Source organism: Haliotis rufescens, unplaced genomic scaffold (assembly GCF_023055435.1).
Source record: "Haliotis rufescens isolate VD_foot unplaced genomic scaffold, xgHalRufe1.0.p SCAF_10, whole genome shotgun sequence".
Lineage (NCBI taxonomy): Eukaryota > Metazoa > Mollusca > Gastropoda > Lepetellida > Haliotidae > Haliotis > Haliotis rufescens.
Window position 1 is genome coordinate 19314741 of NW_025963780.1, and position 20746 is coordinate 19335486.

The window sequence follows — 20746 nt, forward strand, 5'->3', positions numbered from 1 at the left end:
AAAAATTCCCCATGCATGAAATGTACACAACCTAGATTTAATGATGTAACCTAGAAAATAGGTTTTGAAATATAACATGAGCTATTGCTTGCAAGTCAAATCATCCAGTACATTTTCTGTGAATTGACAACAAAACAATTTGGCACAGATACATGTACCCTATGTGTATGTGTCAACACAATCAGGTCGGGTTGTGACACAATCCCCACATTTCAGCATAAATTCTATTACTGCAGATTATTGACTATTTACTTGTTAGCATTATCACATTCATCTGCCTGCATGTGATGGTAGCCTGGTTATTCTTCACACGACGTCCTAATGTAAACAAATTTTCCAAAGCGTTTGACTGCATATTAATGAAAACACCTCATGCAATCGTTATTAAATGCATCTACCCGTGAGTCATGTCAGTCATGCTGCATGACATGATATGTCCTAATGTAAATAAAGTTCCTAAAGCATTTGACTGCATATTAATGAAAACACCTCATACAATCGTTATTAAATGCATCTACCTGTGTGTCATGTCAGTCATGCTGCATGACATGATGTCCTAATGTAAATAAAGTTTCTAAAGCATCTGACTGCATATTAATGGAAATAAACCCCTTGCAGTCTTTGTTAAATGCATCTACCTGTATGTTGTGTCAGCCATGCGCCATGCTGCATGACATGATATGTCCTAATGTAAACAAAGTTTTGTTACCTGGCCATACTCCCGCCAAATGACGTTTTCTGTTGAGTTCATTGTGAAGTATCCTCAGTAAATCCAGCTATCCAGTAAAGTCTTGTAACGTCACATTTGCACAAAAACTTTCATTTGGCATTGACAAACACCTTGAGTACGAAAAGCCTGCATAAGACAGCAGTCCCTGTAACCGCGAAGATCTGACAAAACCTGTTTGTCATTGAACAAACACCATGAGATGTTTGCAAGTTTCACGCTCTCAGACAAACCCCATGGGAAGGAGCTAGACCAGCAGGCATGTTCCTATTGTGCTGTTCTATAGGAACACAAACTGTTTCAGTTGACAAGCCAGCTCTGTTCAGCAGTTTTGAGTGATGTAGGTATAAAACATACACATAGGTTGTAGGCTCCCACTTATCTGGAGACAAACGTATTAAGGAAAATATTGTATGGAAGTATTGTTGATGGTCAAGATACCGTGTCATGCTGGCTGACTTGCTGTTCATACTGACAAATCATTGAGCTATCTTCATAATTTACAGGTTGACATTTTCAGGAATGGTGAGACCGATGGATGGGAAAACCTAAGTTGCAAAGAGCAAAGCTGATGAAAAGACTATTTCTTTAGGATAATGTTAACGTTATTTATAAACACAATGGAAAAAAAAGCCTCAGTGTAAAAATATGTTTTTTATGATGACATCTAGAATTAAACCTCTCAAAAAGGCATACCCCGGTATATAATAAAAATCTTTTACAAAAACGATAAAACTAACATTTGGATGAAATATGACTTGTCTTATTTCTAAATAAAAAAAGTAACTTTATGACAAGTGTAATCAAGTGATGTCTACTTGCTTAATATCAGGATATGATTATTTCCATTAAGACACAATGAAGGATACAGCACAACCATAATCCAGGCGATCCTTGGAAAATCCAATCTCCTAAACCAACCAACTGCACCAGGTAAACAGCGCTTGGATATCCTGCTATGCCACTCCAACAAACACAGGTGGTTGACACTTTCAATGTCACTTAACCCCTTTAAAGTTCAAGAAAACACAACAGTAGGATCCTTGGGATGTATTGATGTTCCAGATCTGTAAAACTGTGGCGTGAATAAATCAATCTTGTCCACACTCAAAGCTTTAACCCCTTCAGCACTGACTCCACAGTGGTACGCAGAAAGAACTTGTTGCAACAATGTATCTTGGTTTCCAATGCATCACTGGTCATAAACACAGGCAATTAGCCCTTCCATTTTTTAATTAACACTTTCAAGGCTAAAGAGCAGTATCCCTGCAGCCTTTCATTAAACGGTTGTTTCTTTTGAGGATGTTACATCACCTTTGTTATAAATCCTGAGTGAACAATCACTTCTGTAGAAACACAACAGGAGAGCAATGCGTTTTGTGACAGCCCACTGACGGCCAATTACCTCAGTAATCACACAATGGATTGACAACAATCATGGCACTCGCAGGGGCTTTACAATCCTCATAGAAAAAGCACAAAGGTTTGACAATCATCACAGAGAAAGCCAAAGACTTGGCAATCATCAAAGATAACTCACAAATGCTTGACAATAATCATAGAGAAAGCACAAAGAGGCTTGACAATCATCACAGAAAAAGTCCCGAAAAAGACTTGACAATTATCATAGAGAAAGCCAAAAAAGGCTTGATAATCATCATTGAGAAAACACAACGGCTGAATATCCTGAACTCCCAGCAATGCAACACATCACCTCCCAAAGAATCCCGAAAGTCTTCTGAAGAAGGTAACACTTGTTACACCAACGATGTGTTTATTTTCCAATTACCCAGGTAAATTCATCACCATTATAAACACAACAATTTTTCTGTGTATACAAGTGTAAAATATCCAGGCTAGGCTCCTCTCCCCTACTTGTAGCTGTGAAGACAGGGAGGTTGTTGTGAATGAAAACACCCGGCTGTGATTCCAGCCAGACTACTGACAGCTCAAAGGCATGTTCTGGATGTCTAAAAACTCTGGTCTTCCAATAGCCATTAGCTGCATATAACCTTCCATATTTACCCAAAAATTTGTTGAAACAAAAACGGAAATCCAAAGTCCTTCAATCATAGGACTCCTAGGCTTCAATCAAGACAGACATCAATGGCCCAAGGGTGTTCCTCGATGTTGTAGGTAACTGTTGTATATTAATAATAACTGTGCCAGACATAATCCAACAAACCATGTTCCTTATCGAACATAGAAACAGGCTGCATTAAACTCCATTAAGCTTCTGTTTCAGATTCTGCATTAAATCATCCGAGTTGCTCCACGAAAAAATACTTTTCTATAATGTCAATGTTGCAATTTTTATGGCAATGAAAATGTCCATTCAGAGACACAGGTCAATCCTGTGATATTCACAATAAAGATTGTTCTATGCTATATGTCATGGCTTGAACAATACTGAACGATACTGATCTGTACTGTACACTTCATGAGCAACCTCATGAATTCTTCACAAATCCTTATGAACCTTCAAATGAAAAGCTGATCACTACTGAACACACGTTCAAGCTGTTGAAGCCCATGAATTCATCCTAAACTTGATGAACATTCAACTGTGAAGTTGATCCGTACTGAAAACATGTCAGGTGCAGTTCAAACTCATGAATTCATCCTAAACTTGACGAACATTCAACTGTGAAGCTGATCCATACTGAACACACTTCAGGTGCAGTTCAAACTCATGAACAATTCCTTACACACCTTCAACTGGAAATTCAAAGATTAACATGCCAATATTCAAATCCAACCATGTCATGTACACTAAATAACCCAAGCTGACACTACTAGGGCAATGTCACAAAACGTGTGTCACTTTAACCCTTTGAGGGCAAGGTGTGAAGTGCTCCAGTCCGCTGCATGACAAGGAACAGTAACAGTCGGGCTTGTCTTCACCTCATCAATAACTGATGTCTGAAACTGCAGCTCTGACTAGCGACCTTCAGCCATGCACCCTTGTCCAAGCCTCGACAAACGAAATGGCAGATCTCTCAATCACCGTGAAATATTTCATTGGTGACAATCGGTGGACAATCAGTAGTGTCACTTGTCTGACAAATATTTGACCGGTAGTCAGTCAACACAGGGAGCTATTTCAATCCTGCAGCTTAGTTCATTATGTGATAGTGCTGTGGTCTCTTCTCCTTGTTGTTTTACTCTCTCCACTTCCCCCTCTTCCTCCTTGAAAGTTATCAACATTCATTTTAACACCTGTAGATGGAGAACAGCCTCATTAATCCTTCAAGTCTCCCCACAAAAAATAATCCAACAAAAAATAATCGTGTCGGATGTTTTGAGTGTGTAAGATAATCCAGATTCGACTGGCTCAGGAGATCGCTGGCTGACTCATGCCCCATATATATTCATCTCCTGTCAAACTTAATGACTGATGTTATCACGACCATCAGATTGAGGCAGTGTTAGAATGTTAGATCACAGCCTCGTAATGATGGTCTGGTGAACATAAGCATGTTTAGAACCAATATAAATCACATTCGGATAAGGGATAAACAGTTAGATGCTTGAGAAATGTCCAACGATGTATTGAGAAATGTACGAGAAACTTTCACAAGGGATAAAAGCTATACATATTTCTTAATAAGGTGATTTTCAATAGTAGACTATTTGGAGATTTTCAAGCTGAGAGTCGGAAAGATATAGTTTTAAACATCATATCACATTAAACAAGAGTTAGTAAGTGAGTATGGTTTTACGCCGGTTTTAGCAATATTCCAGCAATATCACAGCAGGGGACACCAGAAATGGGATTCACACATTGTACCCATATCGGAATAGAACCCGGGTCTTCGGCATGACGAGCGAAAGCTTTAACCACTAGGCTACCCAACCACCCTTACACAAGAGTTAGTGAGTTTTATCAATATTCCAGCCACAGCAGAGGTTGACACAAGAACCTGGCTTCATACTGTAGACCCATATGGAGAATTGAACCAATGTCTTAGGCATGACGAGACAAGGCTTTAACCATGAGGCCACCCAAATGATTTTAATAAAAGCACTTGCATTATCTTTATAGTAAAACCTTTTGATTCAAATAAAAGAAAACACTACTCAAATAAATTCAAATTTTAAGTTTGCAGGTTTCAATATCATGCCTTGTGTCTGTGTCAAGTACGCCTGTGCCACAGAAAAATCACAGGTCCCACAGAAAATCGGCCAACAAGCAACAAGGCACCAAGTTTGGCAATTTGTGTCCCAATATTCTGCCAATTTCTGCGTTGGAACTGTCAGAACATCTTGATGGTAAAATAACTTGCCCTGGTTAATTCTTACATGTATTTGTCTCATGGACAAGTATATTTATCACCCTGACAACGGGCTAGCAATGTCACACTCTTGTATAAAGGGACCTGTCTGTTTCACTATCTGACATTTATGACATACACAGTATTGTGGTCCCAAACACTCCTCACAGATATGGGACTTGGGACATCTTCCTCTTGAAACCGTTTCTCCTTTCTCAAATCTCAATCCATTTGTGTTGTGAAATAAATCACAATGATGCAGCAAAAAGGCCACAGAATTTTAGAATGTACTATCACGATGCAACCTATCCAAGAGCACCTTTTTTAAATATCAAGCCATCTGGATCATGAAATTAATCTGAAAAATACATGAAAATATATCACAAAAAGGCGATCGTATTGACGAGGAATGATCCAGATCCAATAAATCCCCTCCAAGAGGTCTTGGTGCTAATGAGCTTCCCACTATGAGAATGTACCAACTGGAATGAGAGACCTGGGGGGAAGTTCTCCTACTCCACCCCAGGGAAGACTAGCATAGAACATAATCCATTTGACCAATCATAAATCTCCTCTCTGCCATACAAAAGACAAGTACATCAACATGGAAGGTTAATTAAGGCTTTGTTCCTAAAATCAATGGTAGCCGTTGCACATGTTCTCGGCAATTATACATCATTTCTCGGACCAGTGCGATTTGTCTTCTTCCTGTGCTTTGCAGTTTTGTATAATTATCTTCTCATATTAATCTGGGATATCCTGTTCCATGGACCTGCATTATCAGGTGTTCATCACAGACCATCACAGTCTTCAATAGCCAACGGTCAATTCACTTTGTTCAGATTACAGCCATTTCCGCTATCACTGACGAATCAACCATATCAGATTGTCAATCACATCCAGGTGGGCAATCTGTAGTGTATCAGACTTCAACATTGAAGAGTTCCATGATATTTTTGTTCTACCAGTTTTCATGCCTGACCTTGACCCTGCTATCAGACAGAACATCACTGAAAACATAAACTAGAATAGCTGTATTTGTGAGAACACCAGTTGCATGAACAATTTTAATTCATCATAGGATATCAGTCTCGCATAAAGCCTTGAAAGCAAAGCGATAGATGACGCTTAAATCAGTTTAGAAGGCCAATTCAAAAGTTAGATTAATCTGCGTTTTCCTGTCGTTATACAAATTAACTTGTGAATAAAACCTTCGAATATTTTGGCTGGAAATGTCAACAGAGGTTCACGGTGTCGTCAAATGAGCGTGTTCGGTATCAAAGCTGTCCAAACAACCATGGCCGCGGTGATTTTATCATTGTACTCTGCATGTCCGTTTGGCAATCTGACTAGTTCACAAAACCCTGCCATTGCCAGCATAAACAGGTGAATTCAAATATACGCTCACATCTTATCAACCTGTTGAAGCTGGGATAAATACTCACTTAGAATGACATCAAATTGAAAAAGTGTCAGCAAATATTAAACCCTGGCAGAATCGTAGGAAAGAATACCAAGTAAACAGCCACGGTTTCATTGTTTGACAAACAGGTTCTATTCTCTGACAAGCCTTGGTAATAAAATCTCATCTTTAACAAAGCAATCACTTGTTTCTTGAACTGCCACTTAAAATTCCTATTTCATACTATTGTGTATTTGGTGCTTTGGGTCTTTCAGGGTGAAGGCAAACAGGACCACATGTGGAGACCCTGTGATGACAGTATGGGAAATGTGTGACCTTTAGGCCATAATAAAGTAATTAATAGGTTTAAATCCCATCTCAGTATGAAATACCTGCCTCAGTAACACATACCTGTCTCACCTTGTCCCGCGTACCTACAGACAAAGAAAATGACTACCATATTTTCTTTTGAATGATGCACAATTTCTGAGTGCAAGCAGAAAATGTGTTTTGAATTCTTCAAAACATTACTGCTGACGGGTCACAATGGAAATAGCATGCCAACAAATTCATCCTGAAGTACGCCAGTTCGTGAGTTGGGTTTAACAACCCTTTTAACAGTATTCCAGTATCATGGCGTGTCAGCTTAATGTGGGAGGAAAGCCCGAAGTGATGCAGGTTTCAGACGTTTTACCACTTCAGTGAAACCCACGAGCAAGGGTATGGTACTGATAAACCCAAACATAATCAGGGCGAACCAGGATTTGAACCCACAAACCCACAGGTTTCTGGCGTGCTAAAGGGATGCAACTCTGCACAGCGAATCACTGCACCTTAGATGACTGAGCCACCCGTGCCCTCAGTTAGTCTTGAAATTAAACTTGTGTTGCTTTTTTATTCACTTTTCTTTACATTGTGTAATGTTTTAATTGCTGCATAAATACTCTTGACTAAAAACTAACACTATAATCTAATTACAAGCAACGATCTCATCATTGGGAGAAACACACGTGCCAAAGTCCAGCTTCCTCAGCCAAATAGAACTTTGGAGAGAATTGTCAAGAGAAGGTCGATACTGTAAAACTTGAAATTAATGCGAGCGATTGATTGGATTAAGGAAAGGATATGTATCATTTCACTGGGGATGGGGTGGGGGAAGTCACACTGATTTTGAGTCACATTTTGGGCTAGGGGTCAAGTTGTCATATTAATTTGGAAGTGCATTAATTTCCAGATTTACAGTATCTTATATATTGCATAAAAAGGAACATGTGTTTGGAAACTAAACAAAGAACAAAATGTTTTTACATTTAGGAAAAAAATGACTGAGTAATGGACATAAACAGATTTTTCAATATGGCTGCTGTGGCAGAATGGATTCGAACCTCTTGATAAATTGGGTGTCATCATTGGGGAACAAGCATGTGAAGTTTCAGCTTCATTGGTCCAATGGTTTCTGACGAAAAGATGTTTGCAACAGACAAATATTGAAATAAGCCGTGACATCCTCAGAAACTTTTGGTCAGGTGAGCTAAAAGGTTACTACTGTATTTCTGAGATATTCATTATCTATGATCTCATTATCCGCTTGCCTGCACACTTTTTGCACCTCAGGGAGTGTTTTATTACTTGTGAAAGGCCTGTTTTCTAAATATAAAGTGGAGATCAATACCACTGTCGCTTTTCCCATGAAGATTTGGATGTTAATTATTGACACATGAAAGATGATAACAAGTATACCGCCTTAAAAGGGGGGTGGTGAGTAGGTGAGTATAGGTGAGTGGGTGGGGGTTTGGCCAAGGTGACCCAGGTGTCTACGGCACCACAGTTCACTCTGCAGAGTCGAGCCCTGGTTAGGTATGCCAGATACTAGGGTTCGAATGCCACATGCACACTGATAATGTTTTGAGGTCTGACAGCAAAATACACATGCGCTTTGGTTCTAGCATTGGTAACAATAATAATTCCATCAATATCACACTAATAATTCCATCAATATCACACTAATAATTCCATCATACTAATAATTCAATCAATATCATACTAATAATTCTATCAGTATCATACAAATATTTCTATCAGTATCATACAAATAATTCCATCAATATCATACTAATAGTTCCATCAATATCATACTAATAGTTCCATCAATATCATACTAATAATTCCATCATACTAATAATTCCATCAATATCATACCAACATTTCCATCAAATTCATACTAATACTTCCATCATACTAATAATTCCATCAATATCATACTAATAATTCCATCAATATCATACTAATAATTCCATCATACTAATAATTCCATCAATATCATACTAATAATTCCATCAATATCATACTAATAATTCCATCTTACTAATAATTCCATCATACTAATAATTCCATCAATATCATAATTTCATCAATATCATAATTCCATCAATATCATACTAATAATTCCATCAATATCATACTAATAATTCCATCATACTAATAATTCCATCAATATCGATCATATTAATAATTCCATCAATATCATACTAACAATTCCATCTATATCACACTAAAAATATCATCAATATCATACTAATAATTCCATATCATCAATATCACAATGAGGTTAACACTCAAAACTAAACACAGTTTGGGAATCAAACCCAAGTTTCCATTATAGCAGATGATCACTTTAACCACTGGGCTACCTAAAGTCCATAAACCCTGACCAGAAGCACACTTCCTATATGTAAACTGCCTTCTGTCAATCAGTATTTATCACCTGTAAGGGTATGTAGTTTCAGGACTTGGGAGTTTACAGAAGAATGACCACAACAGACCAACAATGGGCCTCAAACAATCATAAGCTGAAGGGTAAAGAGAGTCAATATTTGTACACATCGCCACCAGATCACACACAATGTTAGGGGGGCATAACCGTAACTCTTTTGGAGATAATAAATCAGAATTATTGGCTAGTTTTCATAATGTCCGATGATAAAAACCTTAACCCATACAGAGGGAAAACACTGAATGATGTTTTGGTTGCAAGCAAAGCTTTCAATGTAGTTTTCAATCCAGGCCTCCATTCAACAAACCGTTGAAGGGCTAGGGCTGTCTATGTTAAAGTATGGGAGATACGATCACTTGAGCGCTACGATCACTTTGTAGAATGGGTCCCATGGCCAACATTCACAAAGCTATCTTTGCGCTAAGATCACTGTAACTCCCCACATTAACATACACTTTCATTAGTCATAGTGTTGAGATTGTTTTGTGCTGATGGGCAATGGACTCTGGTCCACAGAGATCTTAGTCAGGGTCCACAGAGATCTTAGTACCATGACAATCATCAAACATTGGATTATGTCAGTCATCTTGGCCAAGGGCTACAATCCAGGTCTGCAATCCAGGATCACATTCCACAAAGTAATCTTAATGCCAAGAGAAGTCAAACGTATCCAGGAGATGCAATGGAAGGGCTACAATCCTTGCCTACAGTATTTGGGAAAATCCTGGCCTACATTAACAGGGAACAATCCTGGCCTACATTAACTGGGAACAATCCTGGCCTACATCAACTGGGAACAATCCTGGCCTACATTAACTGGGAACAATCCTGGCCTACATTAACAGGGAACAATCCTGGCCTACATTAACTGGGAACAATCCTGGCCTACATTAACTGGGAACAATCCTGGCCTACATTAACAGGGAACAATCCTGGCCTACATTAACAGGGAACAATCCTGGCCTACATTAACAGGGAACAATCCTGGCCTACATTAACTGGGAACAATCCTGGCCTACATTAACTGGGAACAATCCTGGCCTACATTAACTGGGAACAATCCTGGCCTACATTAACTGGGAACAATCCTGGCCTACATTAACTGGGAACAATCCTGGCCTACATCAACTGGGAACAATCCTGACCTACATTAACTGGGAACAATCCTGGCCTACATTAACTGGGAACAATCCTGGCCTACATTAACAGGGAACAATCCTGGCCTACATTAACTGGGAACAATCCTGGCCTACATTAACTGGGAACAATCCTGGCCTACATTAACTGGGAACAATGCTGGCCTACATTAACTGGGAACAATCCTGACCTACATTAACTGGGAACAATCCTGGCCTACATTAACTGGGAACAATCCTGGCCTACATTAACTGGGAACAATCCTGGCCTACATTAACAGGGAACAATCCTGGCCCACATTCACAGGGAACAATCCTGGCCTACATTAACTGGGAACAATCCTGGCCTACATTAACTGGGAACAATCCTGGCCTACATTAACTGGGAACAATCCTGGCCTACATTAACTGGGAACAATGCTGGTCTACATTAACTGGAAACAATGCTGGCCTACATTAACTGGAAACAATGCTGGACTACAATCTGGGGGTATAATCCTTGACTAAAATCCAGGCCTATAATCCTGGACTACAATTCAGGCCTATAATCCTGGACTACAATCCAGGCCTATAATCCTGGACTACAATTCAGGCCTATAATCCTGGACTACAATCCGGGGGTATAATCCTGGACTACAATCCGGGGGTATAATCCTGGACTACAATCCGGGGGTATAATCCTGGACTACAATCCGGGGGTATAATCCTGGGACTCCAATCCGGGGGTATAATCCTGGACTACAATCCAGGCCTATAATCCTTGACTACAATCCAGGCCTATAATCCTGGACTACAATTCAGGCCTATAATCCTGGACTACAATCCGGGGGTATAATCCTGGACTACAATCCGGGGGTATAATCCTGGACTACAATCCAGGCCTATAATCCTGGACTACAATCCGGGGGTATAATCCTGGACTACAATCCAGGCCTATAATCCTGGACTACAATCCGGGGGTATAATCCTGGACTACAATCCGGGGGTATAATCCTGGACTACAATCCGGGGGTATAATCCTGGACTACAATCCGGGGGTATAATCCTGGACTACAATCCGGGGGTATAATCCTGGACTACAATCCGGGGGTATAATCCTGGACTACAATCTGGGGGTATAATCCTTGACTACAATCCAGGCCTATAATCCTGGACTACAATTCAGGCCTATAATCCTGGACTACAATCCAGGCCTATAATCCTGGACTACAATTCAGGCCTATAATCCTGGACTACAATCCGGGGGTATAATCCTGGACTACAATCCGGGGGTATAATCCTGGACTACAATCCGGGGGTATAATCCTGGACTACAATCCGGGGGTATAATCCTGGGACTCCAATCCGGGGGTATAATCCTGGACTACAATCCAGGCCTATAATCCTTGACTACAATCCAGGCCTATAATCCTGGACTACAATTCAGGCCTATAATCCTGGACTACAATCCGGGGGTATAATCCTGGACTACAATCCGGGGGTATAATCCTGGACTACAATCCGGGGGTATAATCCTGGACTACAATCCAGGCCTATAATCCTGGACTACAATCCGGGGGTATAATCCTGGACTACAATCCAGGCCTATAATCCTGGACTACAATCCGGGGGTATAATCCTGGACTACAATCCGGGGGTATAATCCTGGACTACAATCCGGGGGTATAATCCTGGACTACAATCCGGGGGTATAATCCTGGACTACAATCCGGGGGTATAATCCTGGACTACAATCCGAGGGTATAATCCTGGACTACAATCCAGGCCTATAATCCTGGACTACGATCCAGGCCTATAATCCTGGACTACTTTCCGGGGGTATAATCCTGGACTACAATTCTGGACTACTATCCTGGCCTACTATAATAATTGGTAAAAACATCTTGGTTAATAAATATCGATAAATAGTATATTAGTCTCAATAATCTTCATCTGTGACAATGTATCTGTGATGTTTACACGACAACACCTAGGCAACACATGTTGTTTACTTCCCCATGTGCCACAGAGCCAGAAGCCGACAGCTCGTAACCCACAGCTACAAATTCCCTTGGGCGCCATCACTTCAGGTGTGCACTCAACTGTGACGAGGCCATGGCGGTGCAGCACTGACATAACACCTGTATCCTGCAGCAACTCATTAATCAAAGGTATTATCTGATGGGTGATGTAATCAATATATGCAGGTACACGCCTTACACTTAGGATCTTACAAGTTATGTAAGCTGGAGCGGATCGGTCAAGTGAACTTTGCCTTAAGATTTGTTTGTTTGTTTGTTGTTTAACTCCGCACTCAGCAATATTCGAGCAGTCTGTAGATAGTCTCTCTGTAATGGACCAGACAATCAAGTGATTGACATCATAATTATCAATCTACGCATTAATTGGGATGCAATGACATGCATCAACCAAGTCAGTGAGCCTGACCACCTGATCCCATTAGTCGCCTGTTATGACAAGCATGGGTTGCTGAGGATCTTCGCGGATATTTTGCCTTATGAGTATCATAATTCTATGATAATGTTGGTGACTTATCTTCTTTGTTCTTAGTCAAATGAAGACCCCCTCTGTTGTCTAGTGGTAAAGCGTCTGCCTGGAGAGCGGAAGGTCCGGGGTTGGATCGCCGGCTGTGTCATACCAAAAGACGTTAAGAGATGGTACTGGTTGTTACCCTGTCTGGCGCTCGGCATTAAGGGAGTAAAACAAGGACTGGTCGGCTCGGAGTCAGTATACTATGTCTGAGTGGGGTATTCATGTTAAACTGCGGCATGGTATTTCAGTGGGCTAGCACTATATATCGGCATTAGTCCGGGCTAGTACAAGCAGCCACACAAACACGTGCATGCACATCGCTATATAAGTGCAATAATATTGGACGCAACATTAAACTCAATCTCAACTCACCTCACTTGGCCATATAAATAAACTACCAAAATATTTGGATCTAGCAGTATAACATCCTCACTTATCCAGGGTATACAATACCTTCATTCTAGTGAGATAATACCTTGGACCCATATCTTCATTTTTAGCCCTCTTCCAATGGCACAAAGCCAAATTTTGTTTGTTTGTTTGTTTGTTTGTTTGTTTGTTGTTTAATGCCACATTCAGCAATATTCCAGCTATATGATGGTGGTCTGTAAATAACCATCAAGTGATTGGCATCATGAACATCAATCCACGCAATTGGGATGGATGACATGCATCAACCAAGTCAGTGCTAAATACACTCATGGGCAAGAGGAATTGTCTGCTAAGTTAGAAAAATAGTGATGACATCACTCGAAATGAGGATGAGGTGGCAAAAAGGTCCAGGGTATATATTTTAACAGCATGGAGACACCGAATAATGGCGATTGGCAGTGAAAGGGTTAACTGAAATTATGGATGAATGTATGTGTTTCAAACATATATACAACTGAAATAAAGTTATTATACTTAATCTGCAATATTATTTTTTTTATATTACTATAGTTAATCTATCATAACTATAGTAAGATGAAAGAATCAATATGGCAGATTAACTATAAGCAATACGAAAGAATCCTTAACTTCTTTTGAGTAGTATATGTGTGGACACATCGTCTACACAATGGTCAGTGGCTGGATAAAGGTCTCGACAGTTGTAGCCATGTATGGGACAAGAGAAGTGTGGACACTACATGGTGTCAAACACTCGGTCAAACACTGTTTGTGTGTGGTGAGTGTCTTGTCTTGTGTTACCTACACCAGTCAATGGGATCAGAAACCGGTGGAGGTGTCAGTGGGCGGTTGTATCATGTCACATACAAACACCATACATCGTACACATCACTCAGTGGCATAGGGACTATTGCTTACAATGTCATGCTTTCATGTTAGAGGTAGTCATTGAGTCATACTAAAAGACTAGAAGATTTAAAATATCACGTGATCAAAACATGTCACAATGGAATTCCTTCCTTGAACACATCAGCAGAACGTCTTGATCAAGCGTGCATCAGTGATGTTACTACACCAACTGTTCAGAGTGTTCTGGTTGGTTGGTTGGTTTGTTGTTTAACGCCGCACTCAGCAATATTCCAGCTATATGACGGCGGTCTGTAAATAATCGAGTCTGGACCAGACAATCCAGTGATTGATATCATGAGCATCGATCCACCCAATTGGGATCGATGACATGCATCAACCAAGTCAGCGAACCTGACCACCCGATCCCGTTAGTCGCCTTTTACGACAAGCATGGGTTGCTGAAGACCTATTCTACCCCAGAATCTTAACGGGTCTGAAGTGTTCTGGTACAAGTTTCAGTTCAACATACGCATGCAGCCCATAATAACCTTGTCATTATGTAATTATCAATTTTAACTTTCAACTTTTTATTGCAAACCTGCATGAAGAAAACAAGAGTGAATATTGTATATTTAGCAATATTCCAGCAATATCATTGAGCAAATGACCTTCACACATCACTGGGAATCAAACCCAGGACATAGTCATGACAAGCAAACGCTTTAACCACTAGGCCACCCCACACCCCTTATTAAAAAATCCCCTTTGTAAACAGAATAAAAAAAATAATTATCTTAAGTAACTGTCATTACAGTACAAATACAGATAGCTGCATGGCTGACTCTAGAAAGACGTTATGATTACATTGTGACTCAGAGGTAAGCTATGGATCTGACGAAGGATAGTTTTATAGCAACAATAAAGACAGTTCTGGGGAGCATGACTTCTTTAAATAGATCTCCAGTATGGACAGTGAACACCAGGACCCCATGCTGAACGGCTGTATTATTTCAATACCTGACTAGAACATGACAACAACCAGAGTCTGGGCAGTGGGTGCAGAACAGTCAATATCATCAACTTCACTAATTGGATATTCCATCTTGTACTATGTTAATTCCAACATGGAAGTTGGGCCCAGTCAAGAGTGACTCACCACCAGCATTGCAATATGCCTGTTATTGACAAACTCTAGGCCGAACTTAAGGTCACAGGTGTTTTTCTATAAATGCCAATCATAGGGATAAAGGTTTTTATTGAAGGATCTTCATTGTTATTGATATTGTCCGATCTTCAGTTTACACTGTCTGACCTTAAACTCACACGAGAAAACTAATGACAAAAAAAATAGCTATGACTGTGAATCATCATTCAACAAGAATAATAATAATAATAATAATAATCATGATAATAAAATAGAATACCGGAAGCCCATGCCATGGAAATGTATGCACAAAGCTCATAACACTTATTTCGGTTCATGGATCATGGTGCATTCAAATTGCATTCTCCACTCCCTGGGGAGAATACAACCCATGCTACCTGTCAGGCACGAGAAGACTAGTCACGTCATCATCCTATTCCCATAATTGCTGGATGAAAATGAACATATCATCCTCTTTATACCCTTGATCAGTTGGGTTCAGCTTCGCATGACTGACCGACTGAGTGTGGTTTTACGCCGCTTTTAGCAATATTCCAGCAATATCACGGCGGGGGACACCAGAAATGGGCTTCACACATTGTACCCATGTCGGGAATCAAACCCGGGTCTTCGGCGTGACGAGCGAACGCTTTAACCACTAGGCTACCCGACCGCCCCTCAGCTTCGCATGAAACACACGTATATTTGTGAATTCCTTACCTTATGTTTCCCCATGCCTCCACAGGCTAGGATCTGCTCGTAGCGCATCGTTACAGCTGTAACACCCTCAGGTGAGATGCAAGGTAATCACCGCAGTAATAATCACACCCAGAACCAGCCAAATATACACAAGAAAAGTTAGACAAACACGTTTCCAAAGAAGTCGAACAAAAATCCTCGAAAGATCAAGATGATGGAACCTGGTTGACAAATGTTTACAAATATCCAAAATAATCCTCCTTCTTGTTAAGTCAGACTGTGATCAGATTTGAGACAGTTCAGTGTTCATTCGTTGGTGACAAGGCCATGAGGTTAGTCAGAGAACATCCAATATATTCCCAATTTCTTTGATATTAGAACTGGATCAGATTTGAAATATTGTTCTTTAAAAAAACAAAAAACGTCCACTGTATTCCCTTTTCTAGATCCAACAGAATTTTATCAGAATTGGGGCAGACATAGTTCAAGTGTGGCAACACCACCAAGTCTCCTGGTATAAGAATCCGATCAGAACCAAGACAGACAGTGTCCATTTGTTGGTATCAAGACCATGAGGTCTGTCAAGAAACAATCACCTTCACACTCCTACTTCCTTGATATCAGAATTTGATCAGAATCGAGACAGCCTGTTCCTGAGACCATCCACTCTGTCAGAGATACCGGATGTCAACAACCATGACCTACACCACACACACATACACACACGTGTGTCACCACGGAGTGGAGTGACATATCCGATACGACAGACAGAAACATCAATTAGGGGCAGATTGAAGTGACTTGCTTCAGAGGTAGGAGATGTACTGAGGAAGGGAGGGACCTCCCGGACACCAGCATATATCCAGATACCCCGAGGCTCTTCTGTCACCTCCGACCAGTCACACTTGAGTTTTGTTTTCTCTTTACTGAGGGGCTAAATGACCTCAAAGGCCGAGGAACAATGCAGGTACTTGAGAAGGTTTGACAGGTGGAGCTGGGAGGTGGCCCTGGTTGTGTAATAATGCATGGACTCCCTCCAAGCTGACGCAGGGCACAATGCCCTTCAGGGACAACTGTAGATCAGGGAAGGTTTACAGATCTTTCTTATCAAGGTCCACCGTAACAGATGCAGAGACAATGGGGATGAAGCTGACAGAGAAAGATGAACTCAATTTGAAATCACTCGTCTCTGAAATGATTGGATACCAGCTCAAAATTAATGATCAAAGCTAAACTGTAATAAATGCAACATTAAAAAACATGACTTCAGGCTCCCAAGACGAAATACAAGTTGATATTAGCAAGGACCCCAGAAACAGTGGAGACAGAAGCTGAAGATAGAACTCAGTTTGAAATCACCTATCCCACAGGAACTGAAATGAAAGGATTCAAACCAGTTTCAAATCAAGGATAAAAGCTACAAACTTTCGTAATAAGTGTACCATTGAAAAATCTAATTACGGTATCCCAAAAGGAAAACAGAAGATAATAACAAGGATCCATGACGCATTAATTTTTTACCAGTGTCTGCAATATGTCATCATTCTTGTGTTTCATTGAAAACAACCACATCATTAAGTTTACGAATCAGATAAAGCATTCACATCTGCAAATGCGGCAATAATTCCAACTCAGTCCATTGAACCAATATTTCTCCAAGCATACTCGTTCAAGTGTAATCTGAAGATACACAGTGCTGTAACAATGAGGTGATGTAGTGTACTCATAAACCATATCCACCACTCCAGCACTTGGTGTAAGCCCACCATGAAAGTCTGTCATCGACCCACAGAGTGACCTTTGATCACCCAGCATAGTTCACTGGTCCCTTCAGTGAAGCAAATCTCCCAAGTGTTGTATAATATGATAAGTACAGCACCATTTATCAGTGTAGGACATATATTCCCTGTAGATATTGACAGAGTAGTGGGGATCAATGACCTCCGTTACATGGGGGGTAATATAACCACAATCTCTGTTCCATGATGGATTATAGAGCTATGTGCGTACTACCTGACCCACGACTAATGTTAGACTAATGTTATCACTGTCAGTGTTGTGTTTACAGATAACATTCCTGCTTCTACAGGTTATGGTCATTTCTTGGTTTGAAATTTAATGATCCGTTCCCGAACACCTGGGTTGGACTGCTGGAGAAATGCCATTTTGGAGAAACCAACAAGTACGGGTATGGTGTTGACAAACCTAGAAACATAACCAGGACAAATCTGGGATTCAAACCATGACCATAGGTTCCTGGTACACCTAAAGGATGCAACTCTGCAAAGCGAATTCTTGCCCCTAAGACACTGGGCCAAGCTCTTCTGTACTATACAATACTTAAAAATAATTAACTTTAAAAGAGGACTATGTGTCCATTTTCTGTCCACGTCTAGACAGTGTAATAGATGACAAGTTGGTGCAATGATCGACTAATGTCAAACTGAAACATTGTCTGTGTATGATTTTTAATTTTTGTTTTGTTTTTGTTCAAGTTTTGTTACCAGCAAAGTGGGTTTGGAATGACTTAAATCAAATTTGAACTAGTTCCACTGTTGGCGTAAACAGAGAGCTAAGAATTTTTATCCAACAGATGGCAACTAAAAAATGTGGTACAAAACTGTACCATATTCGGTTATAGCTGTGCAAAATAGCGTCATCCTTAATTACTAATGTAAATATACTAGGAGGCATGTCTACACCTCAAAAGCAATAAAAATTACTACAAACTGCTCTGCTGATGTAGTTTTTGGCAACAGCAATTTTACTTCAGTAACAAACTTCACTTAGTCGGCTATTTGTTGTTATTCGATACCTAGGACCGTTAAACACTGTTCAGCGTTGTCCAATCACAGCCTATGAGAAATCAGTCCAAAACCTGTCTACTCATTTTGACAGAAGCCTGGTCAACAATTCTCCTGGACTGCCAATTTCCAAAAGCCAAGTCACCCTTTAAATGCCATCACAAATTGGTTGCCTGTTCCCCTATTAATGTGATGATGGGAGCTGGTATCACAGTCTACATCAGTGTAACCGTGATGAGATGTAAATGGCAATTACAGACCTGCACACAACGTCACAGGCACAAAACACCTAGCACATTTTTAGCGTTAACTTTGATCTTGACAAAGTGGAAGTCGGTCTTCTCAAGTCCCAACTGAACTGTGCCCCAGTATCAAAGTGAATGCTAAAGTAACTCAATGTAATATTAATGGACTTCACAATCACAAGATAAGCAGCATGATAGATAAAACACCACTCATACATGGGGCTCTCTCGGGTCTGTGTCACATGAACGTCCTCGAGGTCGTCTTCCCACCTGTCGAGGTCGTGGATGCTCTCCGCCTACCACAGCATCGAGACATGACCTTGTTGACATTGTTGAGGATTTGTCCAGGATGTCAACATGCAGACTTACACACAAGCTATATGGCTTTTTTGGACATTGGTCAATATAAACCATGGAGTGTTAAATGAGCGCTGAGAGTGGGAGTTGATGTATTGATGGTTAATACCAGAACACATCAGAGATCAATAACCAGGTGGACGTGATGGAGAAATTATAGGTCTGGACATGGTGGGATAATTTATCATATCCTCAACTACTGCAGCAAATTCCATCAATAAAACACAGAAAGAGTTGGAAGAAGAAAAAATCAATATCAAAGTTCAAATGTGAAAACCTTTAAACACAGCGACAATGAGCATTTGAGGATTAAATAATGAGGATCTAAGATTTATACATTGATCCAATCTCTCAACCTGTTCCAAAAGTTCTGATTCCCAGAAGTTTTAAGAGAGCATGGTTTTATGCCATCTTCCAGCTAGGTGGCAGAGGAGACCGCCATAATGGGCTTCACACATCCTTCTCATGTCAGGAATCCAACCTGATTCAACATGACAAGCGAACACCTTAACCTCTAGACCACCCTCAATCACTGAAACTTTCATGTATATTAGTGTAACTGGTTCATCACCAAAAATAGAAAGCACTTTGTCCTGATTATTCAAACAACCACATTTGCATGATGGCCAATTGTGAACACTACTACAGACACAGTGAAAAATTTATCATGTTTTCAAGCATCAGCGAAGATGAGATTCGAAGCCAAACAACATTGTTGTCTCATACTAAATAGACAGAACAACTTAAGTTCATTATTGTGACCATTTTGACAAATATTACAAGAAATCTAATATGCATTTCAAAGTGTCAGTATATGTGTAAATAATGTAATATTGGAACAATTTTATTTTTTTTATCAAAGTTTAAATGTGTAAAACTTTACAAAATCAGAGCAACACCATGCACAAGAGTTTAAAGAAATGATTTAAATCTTAAAAGTAATACCATCCCTCTGAACCTGTATTGCCAAACTTTTCATTCCTGTAAATTTAACTGAGTGAGTTTTTACTCCACTTGCAATATTCAGCTGGAGACTCAAAGAAAGTGCTTCACAGATTGTACCCATGTTGGGATTCGAACCTGGTTTTCAGCAAACACCTCAAACACTGGGCTACCCCCATTACACTGTGAATTAACATTAGTGTCAGCCTTCATAGCCTTAAGGAGAAAACAATTAGCCTTGGTAATTAACACAACCACATTTGCATAACGTCCAACTGCGTAATGCTACTCTGTGTAAACATCGTAACAACTTCCGTAATCAAACCCAGATCCCAAGGTCAGCCCCCAGTCAGCTAATTTGCATATTCATGACTGTCCTGGAGTGATTAATGTGCCTGGGGACATGTATCCGCACAGCACCCAGGACGAGGGAGTACAGAGAAGGATGTTACTGACACAGACCCTGGCAGAC

The 20746-nt window shown here is 40.2% G+C and overlaps 1 protein-coding gene across 13 annotated transcripts in view; it reads right to left on the reverse strand.

Moving 5' to 3' along the window:
• The window catches only part of LOC124143098 (sickle tail protein-like), a 265609-nt gene that overhangs the window by 60644 nt on the left and 184219 nt on the right, over positions 1–20746 (reverse strand). The window contains exon 1 of one of the 13 annotated variants that reach the window (XM_046511910.2): positions 15948–16198. The exons of 11 other annotated variants lie outside the window; for them this stretch is intronic. In XM_046511910.2, the coding sequence (XP_046367866.1) occupies positions 15948–15995 (48 nt within the window). In that variant the 5' untranslated portion in view covers positions 15996–16198. Of the gene's footprint in view, positions 1–709; positions 1088–15947; positions 16199–20746 lie in introns of those variants that run through there. One more of the 13 variants, XM_046511911.2, reaches the window with a different exon arrangement.